Here is a 24,110-nt window from a genome sequence, read left to right as displayed (position 1 = left end):
AATTGAACCTGCGACCTTTAAGTTACAAAACCAACTCCTTACCCATTTCACTATGCTGGTATATTTGGTATTTTGGTATTTTGCACACAGGTATTTTGCAGTGGGCTCAGGGCTTTCTGAAATGGCGAGATTTGCAGCGCAGCAACGCATACGTGTGTGTCTTCGAGACGGGCCCCACTGTATGCCTTCGCACTTCGGCCTGTCCTTCTTCCCCCCTCCGTGACATCACACTTTTTCAGATCCAGGAGAGGCGGAGCTTAAAGCTCTGAAGCCAGGCTTTGAGGAGGGCACAACTGCGAGCAGTCTCTGAAGATGTGAATCACCTCCACGTCACACCTGTTCCAGTTTGAAAAATTACAGCCTGCAACAAATTCTCATTAAAATACCACCTTCTGATTTAATCTATGGCTCAACAAGGTACGCAAACATGTGCAGCATGCAAATAATAGCCAAGCTGCTCCTACAAATGAAGATTATATTTATTTTCTCTCAACATATTACACCTATTACAAGGGCTGTGGAATGTGTGTGCATTACTAACGCACGTATTCACAGGTACAACATACCGAGAGATAAATGGATAACGTATAAATGAACACATGTGGCAAACATTTTTTCCACTCAAAACAGTGTCCTAGAAATGCTAAGCAAATAAAGCTAGCGCTGACCCAGAAAGTCAAGAGCCCTGCTTTGAGCGCCATCTGGTGGCCAAAGTGTCACTGGCGGCCAAAAACACTGAGATGTTCTCCGTGACAGCAATGAAAACACAACTGACCACCCATAAACTTCTGCTTGACTGAATATGAAATTAATAGATTTCACATGTTAATAGATCATAAAACACAGATTTGGTAAATATGCCCAAATAAATACAGAAGCAGCCTTAAAACAATACAAAAATAAAATCATAAATAAAAAAGTTTGCAAGAAACTTTTCCCAGACTGTCAGTGTTAAACATATATGGGGCATTGTGGCACATTCACAAACTGGATATAAACAGATCTTTTGCTCACAAACACAGTCTTTGAAGACCCAAGTGGCTTTGGTTTTTATATGTCATATTGACCCTGATGAGGCACATTCAGAAATGTTAATGAATATTCCTTCCTCTTCACAGTTGACCATTATGTTAATATATTATTATTATTTTTTAATAATCTTTAAGCATTAATTTGAAACATAAACTACATTGAAATATAAACGTTTTTCAGAAGAGCAAAGAACAATAAACAAAGTCCCTGATTTTATTAGACATAAGTAATGAAAATGATTGATTAAAAAAATGCAATTCTGCAACTGTGCAAACGGAGTTCAGCTACGTGAAGAAAGGCGAGCTACTGAGCACGTCTCAGAATAGATTTAATTAATATTCAAATGACTCTACATGGAATGAGGGGCCGTGTGCACCATGAGCAGTGGCCACCTCTTCCTGTTACGCCATTTTCACAGAATCATTGAGTGTTTATGGCTCACAGGCAATATTACTCCACTTGCAAACAACTGCCAGTACATTTGGTCCAAATGTCCTTCGTGTTGAGATTGTACAAAAAGGTTATTTTAAAAATAGTGGCAAGGACAAAAAGTCATGGAGCTGTTTAAAAGCATTTGATAACTTGAAATTGTTTGAATTTTTTTCCCTTATGTACCTCTGACACTGAGAACATTCTCTTAAACAGTAGCTCCTTATTTAAAAAAAAAATAAGCAGTCAAAAGTTCACTTTGACCCATTCGATGAGAAATCTTCACAAAAAGATTGAGCACTTTCAGATAAGTCATAAAATACTACAGTTGACTTTTACGAACTACATGCATGCACTTCTTAGAACCAGTGACATCTCATCATCAATACACAGTTTTGCACATTTCATACCCTAGCTGCCACATACAACACACACACAAATAACAAATAATCTTCATCATTCAATAATTTTATGAGCTATCTACCCTTTCAGATGGTTTGGTTAACTTTGTTTGATTGCCAGGCTTGACTAGGCCTTGTTGTTTCAAACAGCAGTCATACTATATAAGGCATTACGTCACCTGAACAGCTGAAATATCATATGATTGCATCACCACATTTGGCTAGCAGCAGTATAAAATTTTCAGCCTCTCCAATGACCTCATCATTTATTGCTTATGGATCACTTTGGCACTTTGACTTTGGTTGTATTTCCTTCTACAGTAATCCTTTCATTTGTTTATAATTTTAAAAGCCTGCTTCGATGCAGTAGTTAGTTTCTTACCTCAGTCTATAAAAAAAGATGCATAATGATAATACCCTTCTCTGAGATTTACCAAAGGCACTCCTGAGACAGTAAAGCCATTACACCCACAACAGCGCATTCATAACTGCATTTACAGACCAATGAAAATTCAGAGGAAGCCAGTCGAGGGAGAGGTTGCAGACGTTAAACTTTCGCTGCGTTATTAATAAATAACCAGACGAGGAACGTGAGCGGGCGAAAGCGCTTCTCGTGCTGTATTAATTTGTACGAAATTCAGGAACATTTCCGTCAGTGTACCGCGATCGCCATCTGAAGCAGATATGTTCAGATGCAGCTGTGGGCTATGATGAGAGGCACACTGGCTTCTACGTGTAAAACATTTTACTGCATATACAAATATTGTGTGTGTGTGTGTGTGATAATGGACTGGCCCCCTTATCAAGCTCGCCAGTTGTGAGTCTGATGACTTATCGTCAGCGCTGTTTGTTAGCTAAACCTGTATGGGCGCGCTTACGTAAGTCACTCTGCACAAGAGCGTTGGCTATATTCCTAAATGTAAATCGTAATGTAAATGTTGATGGATTGTGCTACAGCACATGTATTCACTTCACCCTACCCCTCAATCAATCGTAACGGACCTCTCTCTCTCTCTCTTACAAATAGGAGAGTTCATGATAGGAGAGTTCATGATCATTGAGAAAAGCAGCATAACTAAAGATAAATTAAAAAAAAAAAAAAAAACACACGACCACTCTTATTGAACCCTGGTCCTGTCAGTCAGGCAGAAACCCTCTCAATGGAGAAATGTACAGCAGTGTTCAGCAGCGCTTACCGTTTCACCTTTCATTGTACATCATGAGCTCGGCAGACCGACACCCTTTACAGTAAGATTTAGGCCTACATGTCTTTCATTTTACGCATCATCTTTTTGTGCAACTGGATAGTTCCTGAGGCAGTTATTGGCTGCATTCAATACACTAAACAATTTTTGGCAAGCATTGTAAAGGATAACTACACAGACTTCAACGGAAAGCTACAAAATGCACACAATATTGCAGAGAGCGTACCTGGCTTCGGTGAAACTTATGAAAGACTAGATCTAGCTGAGGGTGTAAGATCACAAATATGTCATTTGAATGTTTGTTACAGAACATTCTAATGCTGATGTCTCACAATCACTGCTGGTAACGGAAAGCGATGGGGTTCTAGAACACTGACTCAGAATTTTGAAAAGCATTCAAAAGGGCCTGCTCTTCCGTGGGTTAAGACCAGCATCCATTTAACCACTCATCAGCGATGGTCACCTCAAAATGAGTCATGCAGCTTTTTGGGGAAACCAGAAAGTTGCAAAAAAAAGTTGGTGATAGTGAACTGCTCGTACAAGCAGAAAATACGTGCCATTTCCTGCTGTCACAGTCCCTGAGAGCAAATATTTTAGCTTTATCCTGCCCCACGACCCTCCCTCCAACACGATGATGTCTCCAAATTTGGAGAGATTAATGTGTCATATTCCACATTTTTAAAATGATATAGTGCTCCTATAACGTCCAAACATCGCACTTGCTTTACTGCCAAAAAAAAGTTATATCTATGAGGGCATGTTTTTTTAAGCAGGCTTCTGCAATGGCGTGTAGACAGTGTAGTACGCTCCGAACTCCAGGTTCCGGATGGGTTCGAACCAGAGGTGTCGCCATGATGTCATATCCCTGAGAGAAAGATATTTCCTAACGGAGAGAGAGCCCAGCTCTGTCCGAGATCCCTGAATAAGGCTGCGCACCAGGCAAACCCATCCCACTGGCTTCTGCTTTTCCACACCCTTTTCCTTATCTGTTACACAAAAGAATTTCAGCTTTGTAATGTAAACACTGCACAGTCAACTAAATCCACTTCTTTTCTTCCTTTCTTTTTTTTTTAAATCAAAAAAGGAAATATAGTTCGGTGCTGGACTGGGCGATAGTGGACTGACTCCCCGCTGCCGTATCAAGTTCTTTCGTCCAGAAAGCCTTTCCGGGCCCGGGCCTGGGCCTGGGTCTGGTCCGGTCCGACCCCACGGCGCTCCAGGTCGGCCCTGTCGAAGATGACCCTGCTGGAGATGCAGATGGCCAGCAGGCTGAAGGCGGAGGCGCAGGCCATGTAGGTGGCCACGCTGCGGGTGACCTGCACCACGTAGCCCAGGAGCAGCGAGGGCAGCAGCTGCGACAGCAGGTAGGCGCTGTCCAGGATGGCCAGGTCCAGGCCCATCCCGCGCGGAGGCTCCGACGGTAACCCGCGGGGGGGCGTGGCCAGCGGGACGTCCAGAGGCAGCGACACGTACAGGCCCAGCGTGGGGGCGGCGGCCAGCCCCGAAGCCGGAGACCCCAACCCCGGCATCCCGCCGGGATGCCCATTGCTGCAGTGCTGCTTGATGCCACCAGGGGGCAGCATCAACGTCCTCTCTGCTATTTCTAGGTCCTCGGTCGCTTGTGAATTGGAACGAGGGAAAAATGCCTGGAAGAAGGAAAAGCAGCAAACATGTTTTGTTTGTCAAATAAACTGGACCATTCCACACTTCCGCGTGCTTTAAATAAGACCTCGGGCTGGTCTCTGACAAAATTATCCCAGTTTTTAAAAACAATTAAGAATTTAATAAGAATTAAATAACACGCATACCTAAAAATGCAATAGACAATGTAGTCTCATTACAATTTCTGGTTAAAAAAAATGCATAGTAATAAAATGTGGTTAAAGGACTTTAGATTTACATACCCAACACAACAAAACTTAAACCTTAATGATGAAAGTCAAAAACTCCTCAAAAATAACACCCCTCTTGTGATGTTTAAACAAAGTTGCAAAGTATGCAGAATAAGGGTGAATCTGAATTTTAATCAAATTCTTACCCAAATTCTTGGCCAAAACAGGTCAAACCTGGCAGGCGCAAAAAAAAAACTGCATACTTTAACAGCTCCCCACCCACAGCCCAGAGTGACTCACTGAGCTTTGTTCACTAACCCCCCACCCCCACCCCCACCCCCACCCCACCCCTCCTAACTGTCCACATATACAGCTGGAAATTCACTGACAAAATGACTGGATATGTACCTCATTCAATACAACTATAACTGTACTATAATTGTATATAGTACAGGCCCACCCAGAGTTTCATACTGCAATACTCTGCAGACAAGCCCCAGTCTCCTGACCACAGCCGGAAAGTCCAGAGGTCGAAAAGCAGAAGTCCTGCGTCCTCGTGTTTCTCCCACCCATGAACTCAGCCAGCTGATTTCAATGCTTAGTTCTACGTCCCCGGCTGAAGAACCGCGCCAATTAGCAAATCCAGACGATCGTAACAAAACACAGGAGAGGACTTTTACTTTGCAAAACCTGGATTTTTTCACCCGACCAGTACTCCACAGCTCGACGTCGCCGCCGGCAACTAACGGCTCGGTCAAAAGTCAGCCGCTTCCCCGTCGCCTGGCAACGGGAGCGGGAGCAGGAGTACCCACCTGCATGTCGGCGTGGTAGAGGCAGGTGAGGGTGTAGGGCAGGATCTGCAGGGTGCTGAAGGTGTAGCCGGTGGCGGCGGCCATGACGGTGACGAGCGGGAGGCTGCGGGTGAGGCTCATCACCAGGGTGGCCAGCGCCAGGACGGCCATGCTGCTCAGGTACACCGCCCTCATGCCCACCGACCGCACCAGCCGGTCCATCAGCAGGGAGAAGACCACCGAGGTGGAGCACTGCAGGAACAGGCCCAGGCTCCCCATCCGTATCCCTGGCGACAGGCACGTCACTCAAAAACGTCAGGTTCAGGCTGAGCATCTGCGTTCACACTGAGCGTGCACCTGCACGTCTGCTGGTACCTACTGGTTCTGGTTCAACAGCCTGTGCCTAATTTTGAGAGTACTTAAAGTTTCTTTCACTAAAGAAAAGTATGACTGCAGTTTGACCTGTAATTTTATTGCATCAGGGACTCTAAAGATGTTGACTGCGTGCGTGTCTTCTACATGAGAACACATTTTCAAAATGTCAGATTTAATTTAACAGATTATAACAGACATGCCCAATTTACAGAACCACACCCTAAAAATCACAGTCAGTCCTTTTCACACAGTCACACCTGATTTTAACAGCCACACTGGATACACAGAACCAAACCCCGTCCACAAGACCACACCCGACACACAGAACCACATTAACAGACTTGCACGCCCCAACAAAGCACTAAACCCTATCCATAGGACCACAGCCCACACACACAGAGCTAAACCCTATCCATAGGACCACAGAGCTAAATCCTATCCATAGGACTACAGCCGACACACAAAGCTAAACCCTATAGGTCTATAGGACCCCAGCCTGCACACAGAGCTAAACCCTATCCATAGGACCACAGCCCACACACACAGAGCTAAACCCTATCCATAGGACCCGAGCCCACACACAGAGCTAAACCCTATCCATAGGACCCGAGCCCACACACAGAGCTAAACCCTATCCATAGGACCCGAGCCCACACACAGAGCTAAACCCTATGCATAGGACCCAAGCCCGCACACAGCGCCAGGCCTAATTTTAAGGGTCTTACCCTCTTCGTAGCGCAGCCTCTCCATAGAGCCCGGGGCGGCGGTGGGCACCCCCTGGTAGAGCCCCTCGCCCACGAAGTCCGTGTAGAAGAGCAGGAAGGTCATGAGCGCCATCCAGCTGCACACCTCGGCCAGGAAGAGGCGCCAGATGACCAGGGGCAGCTGGCGGTACGCGCGGTACAGCCGGGGCAGTGCGGAGAGGCACCCCCCCAGGGCCAGGCGCAGGTGCTTGGCATGGGGCGGGGCGGGGCGGAGGCAGCACGCGGCGGGGGGGCCCACGGCGGCGGCGGCCGGCCGCTTCTTGGACACGTCCCCTCCTCCCCGCTCTTCGGAGATGAAGGCGGTGCTCAGCATGCAGAGGAGGAAGATGAGGGTGAGCAGGGCGTAGATGAAGGCCTGCTGGCCGCCCGCGTAGTCGGCCAGGGCGCCGGCGTTCCAGTCGACGGCGGGCAGCAGGTAGCCCACGCAGCCGCCGAGGCTGACCATCAGCGCGTAGACGGAGAAGGCCCGGCGGCTCTCCTCCTCGCCGGGGAACAGGTCCGACAGCAGGGCCTCCAGCGGCGTGAAGCAGGCCTGGCCGCAGAACTCGATCAGGCTAACGCCCGCCACCAGCAGCAGCACCTCCAGGCAGCGGCGGCGCGGCGCCACCAGGGCGGCCAGGCTGGACGCGCGGGGGATCAGCCACAGGCTGAGCAGCACGCCCGCGCCCAGCGCCCAGATGAAGGGCCGTCGCCGCCCGAAGCGCCCGCTCCACCGGTCGCTGGCGCTGCCGATCATGGGCACGAACACCAGCCCCAGCACCGGGCCCAGACCTGCCGCCAAAACACAAGGAGATCAGGGCTCAGGAGCTGGCCGTTCATGACCCCAAACGCCATTTTACATCACATCACATTACGTTACAGACAGACTCTCATCCAGAGGGACTTACACAGGTTTTGCTTCTTTTTTCTTTTGACACAGTATCCATTTTATAGAGCTGGATACATACTAAAGCAACACAGGTTACTGTAAGTACCTTGCTCAAGGGTACAAAGCCACAAAGCACTCCTCTGTTTAAACTCACCCAGGACCAAAGCCACAAAGCTGGTTAAACTCACCCAGGACCAAAGCCACAAAGCTGGCTAAACTTACCCAGGACCAAAGCCACGAAGCTGGTTAAACTCACCCAGGACCAAAGTCACAAAGCTGGTTAAACCTACCCAGGACCAAAGCCACAAAGCTGGTTAAACTCACCCAGGACCAAAGTCACAAAGCTGGTTAAACTCACCCAGGACCAAAGTCACAAAGCTGGTTAAACTCACCCAGGACCAAAGCCACGAAGCTGGTTAAACTCACCCAGGACCAAAGCCACGAAGCTGGTTAAACTCACCCAGGACCAAAGCCACGAAGCTGCTTAAACTCACCCAGGACCAAAGTCACAAAGCTGGTAAAACTCACCCAGGACCAAAGTCACAAAGCTGGATAAACTCACCCAGGACCAAGGTCACAAAGCTGGTTAAACTCACCCAGGACCAAAGCCGAGCTGGTTAAACTCACCAGGACCAAGTCACAAGCTGCTTAAACTCACCCAGGACCAAAGTCACAAAGCTGGTAAAACTCACCCAGGACCAAAGTCACAAAGCTGGATAAACTCACCCAGGACCAAGGTCACAAAGCTGGTTAAACTCACCCAGGACCAAAGCCACAAAGCTGGTTAAACTCACCCAGGACCAAAGCCACGAAGCTGGTTAAACTCACCCAGGACCAAGGTCACGAAGCTGGTTAAACTCACCCAGGACCAAAGTCACAAAGCTGGTTAAACTCACCCAGGACCATGGTCATGAAGCGCTCCTCCATCCCGGCTTCCAGCAGCAGCGGTGGTATGTAGATAGTCCCGGTGGACATGCATATCTCCAGGCCACAGGACAGAGCGTTGACCAGAAACAGCTGAGCAACCCTGGTCCACATGACCAAAGGCGCTCCTTCTGTGTTTCCGACTCTCCGCCTCTCTCTCTCCACACTCCCCACCACCCCCAAGCTCACAGTGTCCGAAAGGCCGATTGTCCACTCTCCGGAATGCACTCCCACGGCTTCTCCTCAACTTCAACGGCCAGCTGAAGAAATAATGAGAAAAAATTATTACTTTGCACGAAGCGCTTTTTTCCGGCCAGGTCAGATCGTTCTGTCGACGGAGAGTCAAAGTGCTTCCTGTGTGCAGAGAGCTGGAGCCCACTCTCTTGCCCCTGTGATTTGTTTCTTTCTTCTGGGTTCCTATGGTTACCTTACCAGCTTCCTAAGGATAATTCTGTACAGCATAAATGCAAGTGTGCAAAGGAAAACATGGGAAAACGACACCATTAAGACTACAAACTTGACAAGATAGCCCATACTAATAAAGCGTATACATACCCCTGTATGAATTATATGCATAACCAGTACTTACGATAAGTCTATCATTTGACTGAGTCCAGCAGATTTACGGATGTGGTGTTGCATTTCATTATGAAGAACAAAATGAAACAAGTGTGTTCGTTGCACAGAACACTAAAAAATATCAGCTCAGTTAATGTTCCGTTTTTAAATCTTACATTGGTTTATAGTCCAACTTTACAGGCTGCAAAAATGGTTTTACAAGCCCCTAAACTTCTAAAACCACAATGCGCTTCATATGCACCGGGAACGTGATTAGCTTTTAAAATTTCCCTTGTGAATAAATTACAAGTACCACTCAGCAATATTGCATGAAAATTGCAATTTCATAAATCTATTAATACTTCACACAAAATAACCATCCATTTCCACATCCAGAGGAAAAAGCTTAACAGACACAAAAAAAAGTTTTGTGTGTGTAATCTTCACTTCCTTTAAAGATCTTCCACAAGTTTGCTTTCACTTGCAAGGCTTGTGAGTTTCATGAGCATTTTAAAAATGACACGACAGTACCATGAGAACTCACTGCAGCTTGCGTAAGTACAACGGCACATTTGAGACGATCGCAGTGTGAGTTCAATCTCATTAAACCAGACATTTCTGAGAAGGAATAAAAATGCAGTTTTGAAATTGAATGTCAAATTAGATATTTAAATACACATTTCTTTTTAGGATAAGTCCTTTTTTTAGTACCCGGCCGGAACCAACTGTTAACAATAAAATCACATTGAAATTTTAATGATTAAGACATCTTTGACATTTATGTGAAATGTAAAAAAAAAAACATTTCCTTATATAACTGTAGTCCACTGCACATTGTTCAGTGATTTTTCCAATTTATTGTTCAACGATTCTTTTTTTCCATTTACGCTCACAATAGAGGGGGTAACTTGTTTTTCAGTCCACCTCCTAGAGCTCTTCTCTTTTTACAGTGACAGCAGAAATGGTAATGAGGGAAAGAAAACCAGAAAGACCACAATTTAACAAAAAGATGTAGATCACCGGAGAACGCATTTGAAATGGCTTTCCAGCTACAGAATGTGAAAAGGTTGTCGGGGTCAGTATCTGGCAGAACCGGATACTGAAATTCCCACAACGCAGAGTCCACACCAACGCAGACTCATTAAATCCTGCTCTGACTCACTATTTCAATACATGGGGTGGGGGGAATGGGATGGGGGATGGGATGCATTCTGCACAAACTTGAAATCAGACGCAGGCTCCCTAGAGCAAGACGAAGACGTCAATATCGAAAAGACTTATATCACCAGTTCCAGAAAATCAGGACAAAAACAGCTTTCGCTGCGAGTACCTTGTGACCCCAAACTCCACCTTTTTTTTTTAAAGGTTAACCATAGAACATCCTGGAACAGTGAAAGTTTCCGTCCCGATCTCTGTCGCCGTTTCTACAACACAGGGCTTAAGACCCATCCAGAAATTGAGAGTCGCCATGATATGACAACCAGAAAAAATTAGACAGGATCTACGAAACACTTACTCAAACAATTGGATCACCCTAACATAAATCACATACATTTTTATAAACTAGAGGACCTGCTGACAATTAATCAACCTGCTAGCACCTTAGTTTCGCTAGCTGCTTGGATAGAATCAGTCATTTGGCACGCTCGCTGCCCTTGTCAAGCGCCTGGGGCTATGCAATCAGATTTAACAGGCTTGATTTGAGGTAGATACAAGGCAGGCTCCAACTTGTATGGTCCAGTGACAGGAGTTAACCATTACAGGGCTGAATATATTGACTCCAGCAAACATAAAACATACGGTAATTTTTTTTCCAAATAGTGGTAGTGGTAGAGGTAATTTTTTGCAAGGAAGTGCTTCCTGGAAAGAGTCTATTTCTGTACGAAACAGCTGCGGTGAACTTTCACCTTACAACACGCAAACCTAGGTGTGCCCTCTTATCTTACCTTAGGCTGTACCTCAAAGTAATAAGACACACATTCACTTGGAAATTGCATATAAAGTAGTTAATCTGTTTGTCAGCTGTACTCCATCTGTTCACATGCACTCAAAAGACTGCATGCAGGCAAAACACTAAAACTAACAGGCAGCGCACAAGAACCAAAATGGAATACACTACACATATTTTAAAGTCCATTATCAATATGGCAACACTTCTTAATAATACACAAATTAGTACCACTTTCAGACACAGCAATGTATTTTAAACAATAAAGTGTATCAATACTGAGACATAAGATTGGTAGGAAATTACTGTAAATTCAGTTACCGGTATTTTGCCGTACAACTTAACGGCAGCCCAAAGAGTGCTTCTCGGATACACAAATAAGTGGCAAATTTACCTTCTTCTGCCCTTGAAAACATGGTCTGTAAGATAAGAGTTCCTTATTTATCTTCAAAAAAAATTGTCGAATGTCATTAATATCACGATTAATAAATTCATATGTTTCAAACTACCTGTTGTACATTTTACAACAGTTCTGACATAGCATCCCTGGAATGAAGGAAATTGAAAGGAATAACCAACTGGTCAGTTTGGATGCTTTCTGCATTCCTTTTTTTAAAAATAACCTTTAACTTCCTGTCTTTATTGTGCACCCTTTTCTATTATTTGAGTTAAAATTATTCTTTAGCACTGCTGAAGGAGCAAATTGCAGTAAGTGCTGGTGATAATTTACAGAATCTAAGGTGTAAGATCACACATATGAGATTAGAATGTTAACTGAATGTCAACTTTACATTCTAATGCCGATGTCACAATCATTACTGGCAGTTGAAAGCAATGACGTTATAGAACACTGACTTGGAATTTTGAAAAAAAAAAGAAATTCCACTCTTCAGAGGGTCACATAGAGGTCACCAAATTACCTTTACTGGAGTTGGATGCAACTTCTCATGCAGTTATGACACTGCTATCCCCTTACTTCTCTGAACAATTTATCTTGGCTGCATGTCATGGTGGAAACAACATTAATATAATTGAATGATTGATCTCTGAACGATGGGCAGTTGTTTGTATGTGGGCATAACAAACAATTTATGATTGTTTTTTTCCATGTTTTTGCGCTAAGGTAAGGTATCTAGTTGAAGACTGTTTAGACCTATTACATCTGTAACATACTACACCCACCCATCGCCAACACTAAAAAGCATGAATGAAAATTGCAACTTATAGTTAATTTTATCCACTTTCACCTATCCAAAATACTATTTGCATTTTAAAAAGTATAAATGGATACTATGGAAAAAAATGAAAAGAAAAGAAAAAGCTATGTAACTCACTCTGAATATGAGTGCCTTCTAAAATGTAGGCCTAATCTATGAAGGTAACATTCACTCCAAAAAGATTTATCAAGTGCCAGTCCCACAATTCAAATAGTAGACTTTTGTATGAATTCCAACACGTGAATTAATTATACTTTCATTATACAAAATGTTTATTTTCGCTCAATTCTGCAGCCCAGTTTTATCAGATTGCAAGGGTGCTTTTATTTGTTACCTGGTTACCTTGTTACCTGGTTACAGGCCGAGAAGACTATACGACAGAAGCCTCTTTGGCTTCCTAGGACTTTGCTATTCCATAAAAATGGAGTAAAAATATTAATAAATAATTGTAGGAATTTGGTCTTTCTTTTTGTATAGTAAAACTTTGGGTCAATAGCAATTTATTAACAAAGCAAAAAAATTTTAAAAACTTCCTTCGCAGTACTGGGTGAAAGCGAGGCAGGTCAATGAGTTGTTCGGGCTCCAGCATTTTCCCCCTTTCCCCGAACAAAATGCAAATAACGGTGACGGGAAACCAAATGGTCACGGTTATCTCTGTATGCATGCATGCTTGTTCCCATCTGACACTCTCACACCCCCCTCTCTGGTGGGTCTATCCTAAATCAACAGCCACGTACACTGAGGCCGATTACCTTAACCAAATGATCACGGTCACCTCTACGTGTGACGTAAGTCTGCCGCCCATTTGGTTCTGGTAGGCCCCCAACCACTCCCATTTGAATTCAATTCACACCTCACAGCAAGAAGGTCCGGGTTTGAATCCTGGCCCGGGCCTTTGTGTGTGGAGTTTGCATGTTCTCCACGCGTCCGCGTGAGTTCCCTCCGGGTACTCCGGTTTCCTCCCACAGTCCAAAAACATGCAGGTAGGCTAACTGGAGACTCTAAATTGCCCATAGGTATGAGTGTGTGAGTGAATGGTGTGTGTGCCCTGCGATAGATTGGCGGTCTGTCCAGGGTGTATTCCTGCCTCTCGCCCAATGCACGCTGGGATAGGCTCCAGCACCCCCTGCGACCCTGCCCAGGATAAGCGGGTATAGACAATTGATGGATGGCTCTCCAGCAAGTTTCTCAGTCCTGGTCAACGTCCAGGCTTGCTGAGGCAGATTAGATCAACCTAAATATTCAGTTGTACGGATGAATACTGTGTGAAGTGTAGGCACTATCACCAGGGGTATTTCTATCTACAAAGCAAGTAGCAAACCCCTTGTCCTGTGGAGACATCATGGTAATTTGTACTTCTTGATGATTTCATGATTTAAACCTTTACACAAAGAAACTACATACAAACATTTAATGCCTACAGTCTTGTTGATTTTACCGTTTATTTTAACGTATGTACATAGTAGTAGGCAGGCTCAATTACACCAGGCAAGATCAATAGAGCACAGAAAAATATTTGTATCCAAAACAAATACGTATTTGACCCAGGTCTGGTTGGTTATTTAGCCATCGCTACACAGCGATGCCAGAAAGGTTCAGGCAACTCAGTTGACACCCTGACTACATACGCACAACGATAGAATTCAGAGAAGATGAGACTTCCTCTGTTCTTTTTTAGACTCAAGCGTGATTCACAAGCAGAAGCAGAAATCTGCGTGGTATTGTACAGAGTGTTCAGCACTGTTCAAGAAGCAGGGACACCACAATGTGGTGACGTACGTGATAACAGACAGCGTATGCAAAATGAAGAACTTGCTTAAGATCCCTTTCTTAAGCACCCTCCGCCCTTTCAAATGTGACGCAGATCGCCAAGAGGCCCAGTGAACATTTTCACGAATCCCTGAAAGCAAAACACCCTATTGGCTCAAAGTTGGCCGTCCCCTCCGTGAATCCGAAACACGCGTGCCCTCAGTTCACTCGAAGAATGGCAGAATTCAGATTCGAGATTAAATGCCTCGAACTTCCTTTTTCATACCAGACAGCCTGTCACCACAAGACTGCAAACCCTCCTTTTTTGACAGCGACGGTGATCATTTCGCACACGTCTACTTGAATTACAACGACACTCTTAAAAAATATTGCTCAGTGAACTTAAAGAAAGTGCAATCAAGAGCAGAGGGGACAATAGGTCTCACACAAAGTAGGCACGGATAAAAAAACGGTATCCAGGCCGTATTGGTGCCAGTCGATAATAAGGTTAAAATAGACTGGTATCAGACTCACGCTGAGAGCGTAGTGAACCCACAAAAAACTCCCACTGCAATTCCCACTGCAATATCCATTTTAAACAAGGACAAATAAGACTGTCACTACATTTTTAATGTACCTTTGCACAACTATTATTCATTTATGGAATTGTTTGTGTTTTTAATGTAATTTTATGTGAGCCCTTCACGGGCGTATGTTTTTATGTTGTTTGTGAGCCCCTAACCCGAGACAATTTTCTAACACTGTGTGATAGACAATAAAGTTTTTAAAAAAATAAAATAAAATAAATCCGCCAGACAGGTAACACAGCGAATGCAGGTCTGCCCAACCATGGAGATCTGCTGTCCGAAGCAGCTCAAGGAGATCTCTATCTTTTGAATGAGGAGTGCTTTGTTAGGGTCGGAGTGGAAACCTACAGGGCTGTAGATCTCCAGGAACAGGGTTGGGAAGCCCTGCTGTAAATTAATTGAAAATGTCATGGTAAAAAAAAGTATCCTAATCACATTGATCTGAACGTCTTATTTATCATTTTTTAATTTATCACTTTTACCATTTTGCAGACTTGGTAGGTCTCTGGGTTCAATTCTTTGCTTAACAATAAAGTAAGCAAACTGAGGTATTTTATTATACAAATAAAAATGTAAATTTTTCCTTCAAAAGTTGACATTTATGTCCGTCTTCTATGAACGTGGGAATTTGGTTGCCATTTGTACGTGTTAAAATGTAAAACATACGCCATATTCGTCACCACAAACACAAACTATTTAAAGCATTACCAGTCTCACGTATACAGCGAAGGACCTTTAATCTGCCCAGTGGCTATAACTGCTATTTTGAGAATCATTTAAATTTCACGTAAGTAGTAAGTATGCTAATTTCAGTTGTATAGCAGACACTTGAGCTGCCATGGCTATGAAATTTGGATTGATGAGTAATAGCTGGGCAAATCGCTGAGTGAAAAAAAACAATTACTACAAAAATACCAGCCTATTTAATCCACAGCTTTCTTTAAACTTTTCCAGTGTGATTACACATGACACTAGTTGGCAAGGTGGCAGTCTTACCCTCTGTCTTGTTGTGATACTCCTGACCTGACTCCACGAATCAACAAATCGTGGTCTTTCGGTGTTAGTGCTGGGATAAAACAAAAACCTGCACCCTTTTGGTTGAAAGAGGACACTCCTGGTTGAGAATAAGGAATTTCTACTGACACGCAACATATTAAATTGAACGCGTAAAACCGAATTGTACCTCGACTGAACTGAACTGAGGGGGAGCCAAATTGAACTAAATCAGAGGTGAATTCGAATCATATTGAGTCGGAGCCAAACCAAATCGAATCAATGCATTTGTAAGTGTATCTTTCCTGTATTGTATCGCAGACCACATGTCGGGATGCGTACTGAATCTTCTGAGAGGAAAAGATTCACACCTCTAATATAATACTGTGGTGTGGGGGATGGCTGGTTTAAGCAGCCACACCTGCCCTGGGTCAAGCTAATTAGACCTGGCTAATTAGATAATTGGTTAGGAATTAGATAATTGGCCAGGCTAATTGGACCCGGGAACAGGGGTGGCTGCACCAGTGCGTAGTGAGGCAATCAGTGCGCACAGGTTAAATCTGCCATCCCCACCCACACAAAGGAGCCTCTCTGTCATGACAGTGTTTTACATCTGCTCCTTGGCTGAGACATCTTGCTACCCTTGTGAATAAACGTGGACTGGTTTTAACATCGTCTCCCTGTGTCTCTGTGCTGGAGGGCCCCTTGGAAAGCCACTTCGGTGGCCCGTGGCAGGCTTGTTTGCCACAAATACGCTTTTTTTTTTTTTTTTTCATTGTAAAATGTGCTGCTGACAGTACATGTCACAGTAGATTTTATTCAAACAACTATTCCAGTAAAAAAACAAAAACATTTTCAGTCAATTTGACAGCAGAACATCAGGAATGTAACAATCATAAATTTCATTCATTGTGATTGTCACATTTCACATTAACAAATACATTGACTTATAAATTTTACATTTCAAGAACCGCCACACCCCCCCTAATGCTTAATTAAAAAGTAGGTAACTAAATTATTCTGAGATAAAAAATAAATAAATAAATACACATAGACCTGTCCTAACCTTTAGACCAGTGGTCTCCAACCCTGGTCCTGGAGAGCCACAGGGCCTGCTGGTTTTCATAGTGACTCTGCACCTCATGAATCAATTGGAGCAGTCGATTACACAGTTAACTCAACTCACCTGGTCTCGTCTTGTGTCTCAACCGGGTGCTGATTTTAAGGTGAAAACAAAAAACCAGCAGACCCCTGTAGCTCTCCCGGACCAGGGTTGGCTGGAGCGGAGGCCGCTGCTTCAGACGCTCTCAGTTCCGTTGCGCAGAGCGCCTCTCAGGAGCGTGCCTTCCTTTCCCGCAGACGCGCAGTCCTGACTGCAGAGGAAACCGGCGGTGACTCAGTGCTCCCGCCGTTTGGAAAGGCAGAAAGGCGGCCCCAGGGCTGGCTTAAAGACGCTGCGCGGAGCTGTGAGAACACAGGTGGGGAGCCAGCACCAGGGCTCAGCCAATGGGGAGCCGGCACTGACGACAGACTCTGACGTTCGGAACTTGAATTTCGACATTCTCGCTCCCACGCCCTCACGCAGCGTCCCGTTGTGGATTTGGCCGACGCAGGAGCGCAAAGCTGCCCATTAAGCCTGCAGGTAGAAAGGTGGTGCCTGTTTTGTCCTTTTTTTTTCCTTCTTTTTTTATTTTTAAACACTTAGTGCACATTTAATCTTAGTATCACCTTCCGAGATCAACAGGGTCAACAGCCTGAATCTGTCCGTCAGGAAATTCCAGCTCATTCTTCTTTGATATACAGTGTTCGCCACCCAATATCTTAAACAGCGCCAATAACGGTGTCAGCTGGAAACACTATTCTTCAGCTCTCGAGCCCATAAATACGCAAAATATGATAGATTTTTGGTTGTTGTTCTTTCATTTTTTTAAATTTTATTTCAGATAATCAGAGACTTTCCAAGGGCAGCTTTCAGTAGGACCCTCCAGTTTTCAAAAACCTCCAGGGCAAAACAAGCTGCCTGGCGGGGTCAGTGTTTACTACCGACAGCAGGAGCCTTCAATTGAGAAATCTAGACCCTAATCCCTTGTGTAATGTCATGTCGACACTGGATTTAGCATTGCCACATATCACCGAGAGCATATAAATAACCGACTGGGATACTTCGTGCACTTCCAGATCAAATGATCGAAAGGAACGCTGGCGGATTACAGCTCATAACACCGTGCGTGAAACAGCAAAAGAGCAGCTAACCAAAACAACACTGACACTGATCTGAGAAGAAGTGGCCTCTCGAGCCGATTTCCACTCACAACCACCGAGAGATTCATTGTCATAACGGGGAGAAACACTCGTAACGTGCGTGATAAGTACGCGCGCTACAAACATTAACGCTCCCAGCCTGTACATGAACTATATGAACTGCAAATTTAAAAACAAAACAAAAAAAACATTTAAATTCTTAAAGGAGACTCACAGGAAGCTGCACTCGGTTGCACGGAAACAGGCTTCACACCAACACGATATGGCACTGACATCTCGTTTCCTTTCAGTACCCACAACTCCTCCCCCCCCCCCACCCCCCTACAGTGCGATTGTGGCAACCCAAACACCAGCACTTACTCCACAAACACATCATTCTTTTTTTTTCAGTTTTTTACAACTGATTAATTTTCTTAATTTTCATAACCACCTGTGCATTTATCTGACCAGGTTAGACAGGGAGAAAGCCTCAGTGTGTCAACATAAGCACACGGTCAGTGAAAATGCTCTAAGCAAATAGCCTCAATAATAATTTCGCCAACGGACACAGAACATAGTTTAGGCTTGATGTGATTATGGCTCAGAACTGGCCCGACCCAATAAATGACATAAGCAGCTGTTTAGAACCCCACAGCTGCCAGGGGGCCCCCCTAATTTATATATATATATATATATATATTATAGTGGGTGGTTAGATTGGGGGGCCCCCAAAATCAAATTCTGTTTCGGGCCCCTCCTAGGCCTGACACTGTCAAGGCTATAAAAACAGCAAATGCAATGGGACCGAACTCTACCCCCTATTTTGATCCTTAGTAATGAATTTAATTTAATTCCTAGAGACACTGAAGAATACAAACGGCACTTTGTATCCAAGTAAAAACAACAGGCAGGGACTTGTGATAATACTGCTATCATGTTTCAGAAATGCTGAATTAATTGTATGTGTTATATGGGCACCCTCAGCGAAGATATCTGTGTAAAATATCTGAAAGATGGTTGTCCTCTTTTCACAACAATAACTGCAAAAAACTGACCTGGCCTTCTTTGCATTCTGGCTGAATCAAGGCAGCAAACTAGTACAGTTGAGGAAGTATTAAATGTCTTCCGAGAGTCACATGACTGATTCCCACAAGCATAAAGCAGCCAATCGATAAGCCTTTGGAAATATCAGTGGCTCTTTTGTTTACTCAGACAGCTGTAAACCCGAGAACCCATATCCAGGTAGGACACCTGTTGAGACTGGGTTACCATGGCAGCGACAAAGACTGTTTTTGAAAATGAGAGGAAAACACTGCAGATGAGTTGGTCACAGCATGAATGAATATGTGTTAAACAGACAAAAGAGGCATTTGATTTCCAAAAAAACAAAAAAAAAAAACAGCTGCTTCGTTGTACACAACATTTCACGGGCAGATTTAGACAGACAGGCTGGCGTATTGTGCTGGAAAGTCCCGCCGGACCGGATCAAGCTGGAGCCAGCTTGAAGCCAGGCTCCAGATCACACTGACTGGGCTAGCTTCAGCACAGCATTAGCTCAAGCTAATTTAGCAGGGCTGGTTTCACACATCCAACAGCTCTCGATCCAACTTAAAGACGGACACTGAGCATAAGGAACTAACAAGTTACAGTCGTCATAAACACACCAAAGGGTGTGCGTGTGGACGGCTGTTTCTGAGAGTGCAAGTGACAGGCAGAATGCAGCCCAACGGTTTTCGTTCAGCGCGTATGAGCAAGGCAAGAGTAAGCTCAGGAGGCTTTCCACTTTCATCCATCCATCCATCCATCCATTATCTAACCTGCTTATTCCTGGTCAGGGTCGAGGGGAGGCTGGAACCTATCCCAGCATGCATTGGACAAGAGTTAGGAACACACCATTGGAGGGGCACACACACCATTCCCTCGTGCACTCACACCTACGGGCAATTTAGAGTCTCCAATTGGCCTAACTTGCATGTCTTTGGACTGTGGGAGGAAACCGGAGTACCCAGAGGAAACCCACACTGACACATGCAAACTCCACACAGAAAGGTTTGAATCTTGCTCTGAGGCAGTTAGGCTTGCTCATTCCTTAGAACCTAATATACAGAAGCAAACAGCCCAATATTACATTCATAACACCTGCCCACCTCAACATCTTTTTTGAACACCAAAATATGGTCACCCTACTTAACATTTATTCTCTTATATTTATTTGTGTTGGTAAGACACACAGGCCAACCGAGACAAGAAAAGGCTCAGATGATGAAGAAGTACATTGTTTGTGAAAGGCTGTACATATGTAAACATTTATGCACATTGTGTGTGTGTGTGTGTGTGTGTGTGTGTTTGTGGTTTGTGAGTGCCTGAGTGTGTGTGTGTGTGAGTGTGTGTGTTTATGTATTTGTGTGTATGTGCGTGTGTGTATGTGTATGTGTGCGTGCGAGTGTGTGTATGTGCGTGTGTGTATGCGTGCGTGCGTGTGTGTGTGTGTGTGCCTCCCTGTGAGTAAGATGTATAACTCTCAGGCAAATCATCCTACTGTAGCAGAACTCCAGTCTATTATTTCCGTTCTAAGGAAATAATTATGAGCCTACATCAAGCTGTTTAACAGGTTTTATACAGTTACTCAGTCAACAGACATTGTGTGAGTCAGCAATGACATTAGCCAGTTCATCACAGAATGGATTAAAATGACTGTGGCACAACTGTAACTAAGTGCTGGGCTTGGTTTGGCTACGCCTGTGGTACACGAGAACGTATGCAATAGCTTACAGAGATTAGATCAGCAGTTTTCTGAATCAGCTGATAGCAAACATAACCAAAGCTCAGGTGGCTACTGGATTACATGTGATGTTCAGTTTCACACATTCTCTGTGTGAGGCTGACCGGTCTCCTTTCTGCCTGTCTGGGACTGGGTACAGTCCACTGTGAGTGTGTGTGTGAGCATGTGAGTGAGTGAGTGAGGGAGTGAGAGAGAAAGAGTGAGTGAGTGAGCATGTGAGTGAGTGAGTGAGAGAGAGAGTGAGTGAGTCAGTGAGTGAATAAGTGAGCATGTGAGTGAGTGCGAGTGAGCATGTGAGTGTGAGTGAGTGAGTGAGTGAATAAGTATGTGAGAGAGTGAATGGGTGAATGGATGAGTGAGTAGGGGAGTGATTGAGTGAGTGAGTGAATGAGTGAGTGAAAGTGAGTGAGTGAATGGATGAGTGAGTAGGTGAGTGATTGAGTGAATGAGTGAGTGAGAGTGAGTTTGTCAGAGTGAGTGAGTAAGTGAATGAGTGATTTTCTTAGAGTGCGTGAGTTAAAGTGAGTTAGATCTTCAGAGAGAGTGAGCTTGTAAGAGTGAGTGAGTGAGTTTTTTAGAGTGCCTGGGTGTGCGCGAATGGCCGTTTGGATGCAGGATTTTAGGAATTTTAACTTGTGAGAAATGATCACAACTTGGGTTTCCAATCAAACGTGATTTGATGTTAACCAGAGTAAATGATGATCACGATGCGTAAGTACTCCGGTTAAAGCAAGGCAGGGCAAACACCCAGAAGAGTTACAGCTGTTGCTGTCTGTATAATGAATCAGCTGATGCAATGGTTGAGAGATCGCACGCTGTTATTTGTAGGCCACACCAACATACAAGAACCTTCCGGGAGACTTCCGAGAGATGTAATCAAATTAATCAATATTCCCTGGCCTACAGAAGCGTGGTTCAGCAAGCGACTGAGTTGATTTAAAGTATTTTCAGGGTTTATTTAGGTTTCAGCATGCTAAAGACTTTTAAAAACTTCCTTAATACCACTTCTCATTATTTAATAACAAGTTCACTGTAAAAAAAAAATCAGAGCAAAGAAAACCGATTTCCAAAAAAGTTTTCAAAAACAAAAATGAAATGAATTTTTTTTGTGGTTCTTGTTACAAGAGCTACTGTTGCATATTCATATTTGAGTTTCTAGTTTTCCAACAGAAGACGTGGCATAGGAGACTAGTAAGCAATACTATTTATCTCACCAGAGAGTAAACAGCCCACCTAGTACTAGAAACCTAACAAATTTAGGTCTGCTAGCTAATGTTAGCAACCAGTGAGTCGACAATGGCATTACAGCCACACTGTTTAACCAAAAAATTATAACTTCATGGGTTTACTGAACAAAGCATGTATATAACTAGGTGGACAGATAGGTAGATAAAAACCATAAAGCATTAATTTTTTTTGTTTGCTGTCAAACCCTAACCCCACAGCTGCCGTTTCCATATACTGATCTCTTGCAAGGCGAGGGAACGCTCTCTGACATAATTCTACATTCACCTGCCTCTCAAAAGTCTCATGTGACCGCTTGCGTAGATGTTGCGTCGTGTTTTGTGAGTTTGTCAGTGTCGGAACTTGCCTCGGAGGCAGATTAAAATGTAACCATGAGCTTCACCCTAACACCGTGGGACTACTTTTGAAAACGTAGGATAACATGGAAATGAGGGGTAAATGTGAAGTAGCCTACGTAGCTTAGCTTTCAGAATAGACTGTATTTAGTTTTACATGTCTGTATTGGGCTATGGGGAAATATTAACCCGATAATATAAAATGTTATGTGAACTTCACCATCAGTTTATTTATACTGTGAAACCGATCGACCGGAATCACGTTGATATTATTAGGTTAATATCCACTGGGGGGCAAATAAAATAACTTGTATGTATAACAATAACATTAACATGGCAGCTTTAACTTGTCCTAAATTAATTTTGCTACTATATAAAGAAAAAAAGCAACATGTTTTTTTTAAAATGGTAAATAAATATAAAAATGGTACAATAGGAGCAATGTCCGATTCTTCAACTACTCGCCTTTGAACTTGGGCCACCTCTGATTCTAGTGCTGGACTTCTCTTGCCTCCCGAGAAGGGTGTAGAGGGTCTCAAATCACGCTCTTAAAAATAAATTAAAAAATAACACAGATAAAATGTACGGTATAAATAATAGGTGAAATTCTGATTTACAATGCAGCCATAAGAAAGTAATTTTATACAGCGACATCGGTGGAAATCAATTGAGCATGCGTCTCCAAAGCCACTTTTCGATGGTAGCTTCGTTTACACCACAAATGATCCTGTTTCCCCCGAGAAATGGTCATTGCGCAGTAGTTTAAAAAAAAAAATTAATTAATTATTTTTTTAATCAAAGCAGCAAGCTCTTGAGGAACATTACAATTGACAGCTGAATGAGGAAAAAACCTCACCAGGTCTAAGGTGGACTGACGTTCAAGATGCAACATTTACCGTGCTCTATAGATCCTTAACGGACGGTTTTAAGTTTTTAACCGCATGGTTCGGATTAAGAAGAATTTCAGCAAACGACAGGACGATGGAGATGGTTCAGCTTTAAGAGAAAATGCTCATAGCGGCTGCGACTAAAAATGTAACGTGCCTGACACTTAGCAGCTTCACTTCTTCCGTGTTGACAACCGACATTGCAGAAGAGGCGTGCAGCGAAGCCAGACGAGGTGACGGTAGCGTAGCAGCTATTTAGGAACGGGGCTGAATTTCTGACTAAGTTTACTAGAAGTGACGCTGTAGATGCGCTTTCAAATATTTATAACTAGCCTACTCTGTCAAGTATACAGCTGGAGAATGGCACAATGTCGCGCCGGATATGGCAATATACTTCACAAAGGTACAGTAGACTAAATGCTTAATGAAAGTATATTAGAAAACATTTATAGCATAATCCAGATTAATGTACGTGCATAAAGATCGTCCTGTTACATTTAATTTGGGTCTATGACTTGCTTACCATACCATGGCAGATTTCCCAGCAGCACTACTTAAACTCATTGTGGGAATGTATCCAAGATGACAAAAAAACAAAAGCATGTGCTAAGCAACAGTGGTAGGCTACTGCTCTTACTCATCTCGGGATCTCATATTTACCATATTATATATAATTCATATTTACCGTTAAAACCTAAAAGTGAAACATTTAGAGCTGCTGAATGATAAAAAAGTTAGACGATAAGAGAGCTGTCAACAAGCTAGCAGACTATGACAGGGCAGCTCGTAAACTGTGGTTAAGCCAAAACAGCAGCACCTTGTGGTTCAGCTTGGTATAGCACACAGACTTACAACATGGAGAAACCACCTAGGTACAAGTGGAGAGGACGTTTATTTCAGCATCATAAAGCTTTGGAATGTTATTCTGTGAGGAACTGTAACACAGT

At 43.8% G+C, this 24,110-nt stretch overlaps 1 protein-coding gene across 5 annotated transcripts; it reads right to left on the bottom strand.

Annotated features, from left to right (window-relative positions):
• Positions 1–458: 458 nt before the first annotated feature.
• Positions 459–24,084, bottom strand: slc45a3 (solute carrier family 45 member 3). Of its 5 annotated transcripts, none has more exons than XM_064303958.1 (7): positions 23,133–24,084; positions 22,738–22,823; positions 16,860–17,042; positions 8,594–8,881; positions 6,791–7,600; positions 5,712–5,977; positions 459–4,713 (listed from the first exon to the last, which is right to left on the bottom strand). In XM_064303958.1, exons 4-7 carry the CDS (start codon positions 8,733–8,735, stop codon positions 4,207–4,209), a joined length of 1,725 nt encoding a protein of 574 aa, XP_064160028.1. In that variant the 5' UTR covers positions 8,736–8,881; positions 16,860–17,042; positions 22,738–22,823; positions 23,133–24,084; the 3' UTR covers positions 459–4,206. The 5 variants fall into 5 exon arrangements, with proteins under 5 accessions (XP_064160028.1, XP_064160029.1, XP_064160027.1 ...); XM_064303959.1 differs by having other exon boundaries at positions 23,173–24,084; XM_064303957.1 differs by lacking the exons at positions 22,738–22,823; positions 23,133–24,084 and adding an exon at positions 18,150–18,403 and having other exon boundaries at positions 16,860–17,046.
• Between the last annotated feature and the right edge of the window lie 26 nt (positions 24,085–24,110).

Source organism: Anguilla rostrata, chromosome 13 (genome assembly GCF_018555375.3).
Source record: "Anguilla rostrata isolate EN2019 chromosome 13, ASM1855537v3, whole genome shotgun sequence".
NCBI classification, from domain to species: domain Eukaryota; kingdom Metazoa; phylum Chordata; class Actinopteri; order Anguilliformes; family Anguillidae; genus Anguilla; species Anguilla rostrata.
Note: the sequence above shows the minus strand (reverse complement) of the source record. Positions and strands in the feature narration are given on the sequence as shown.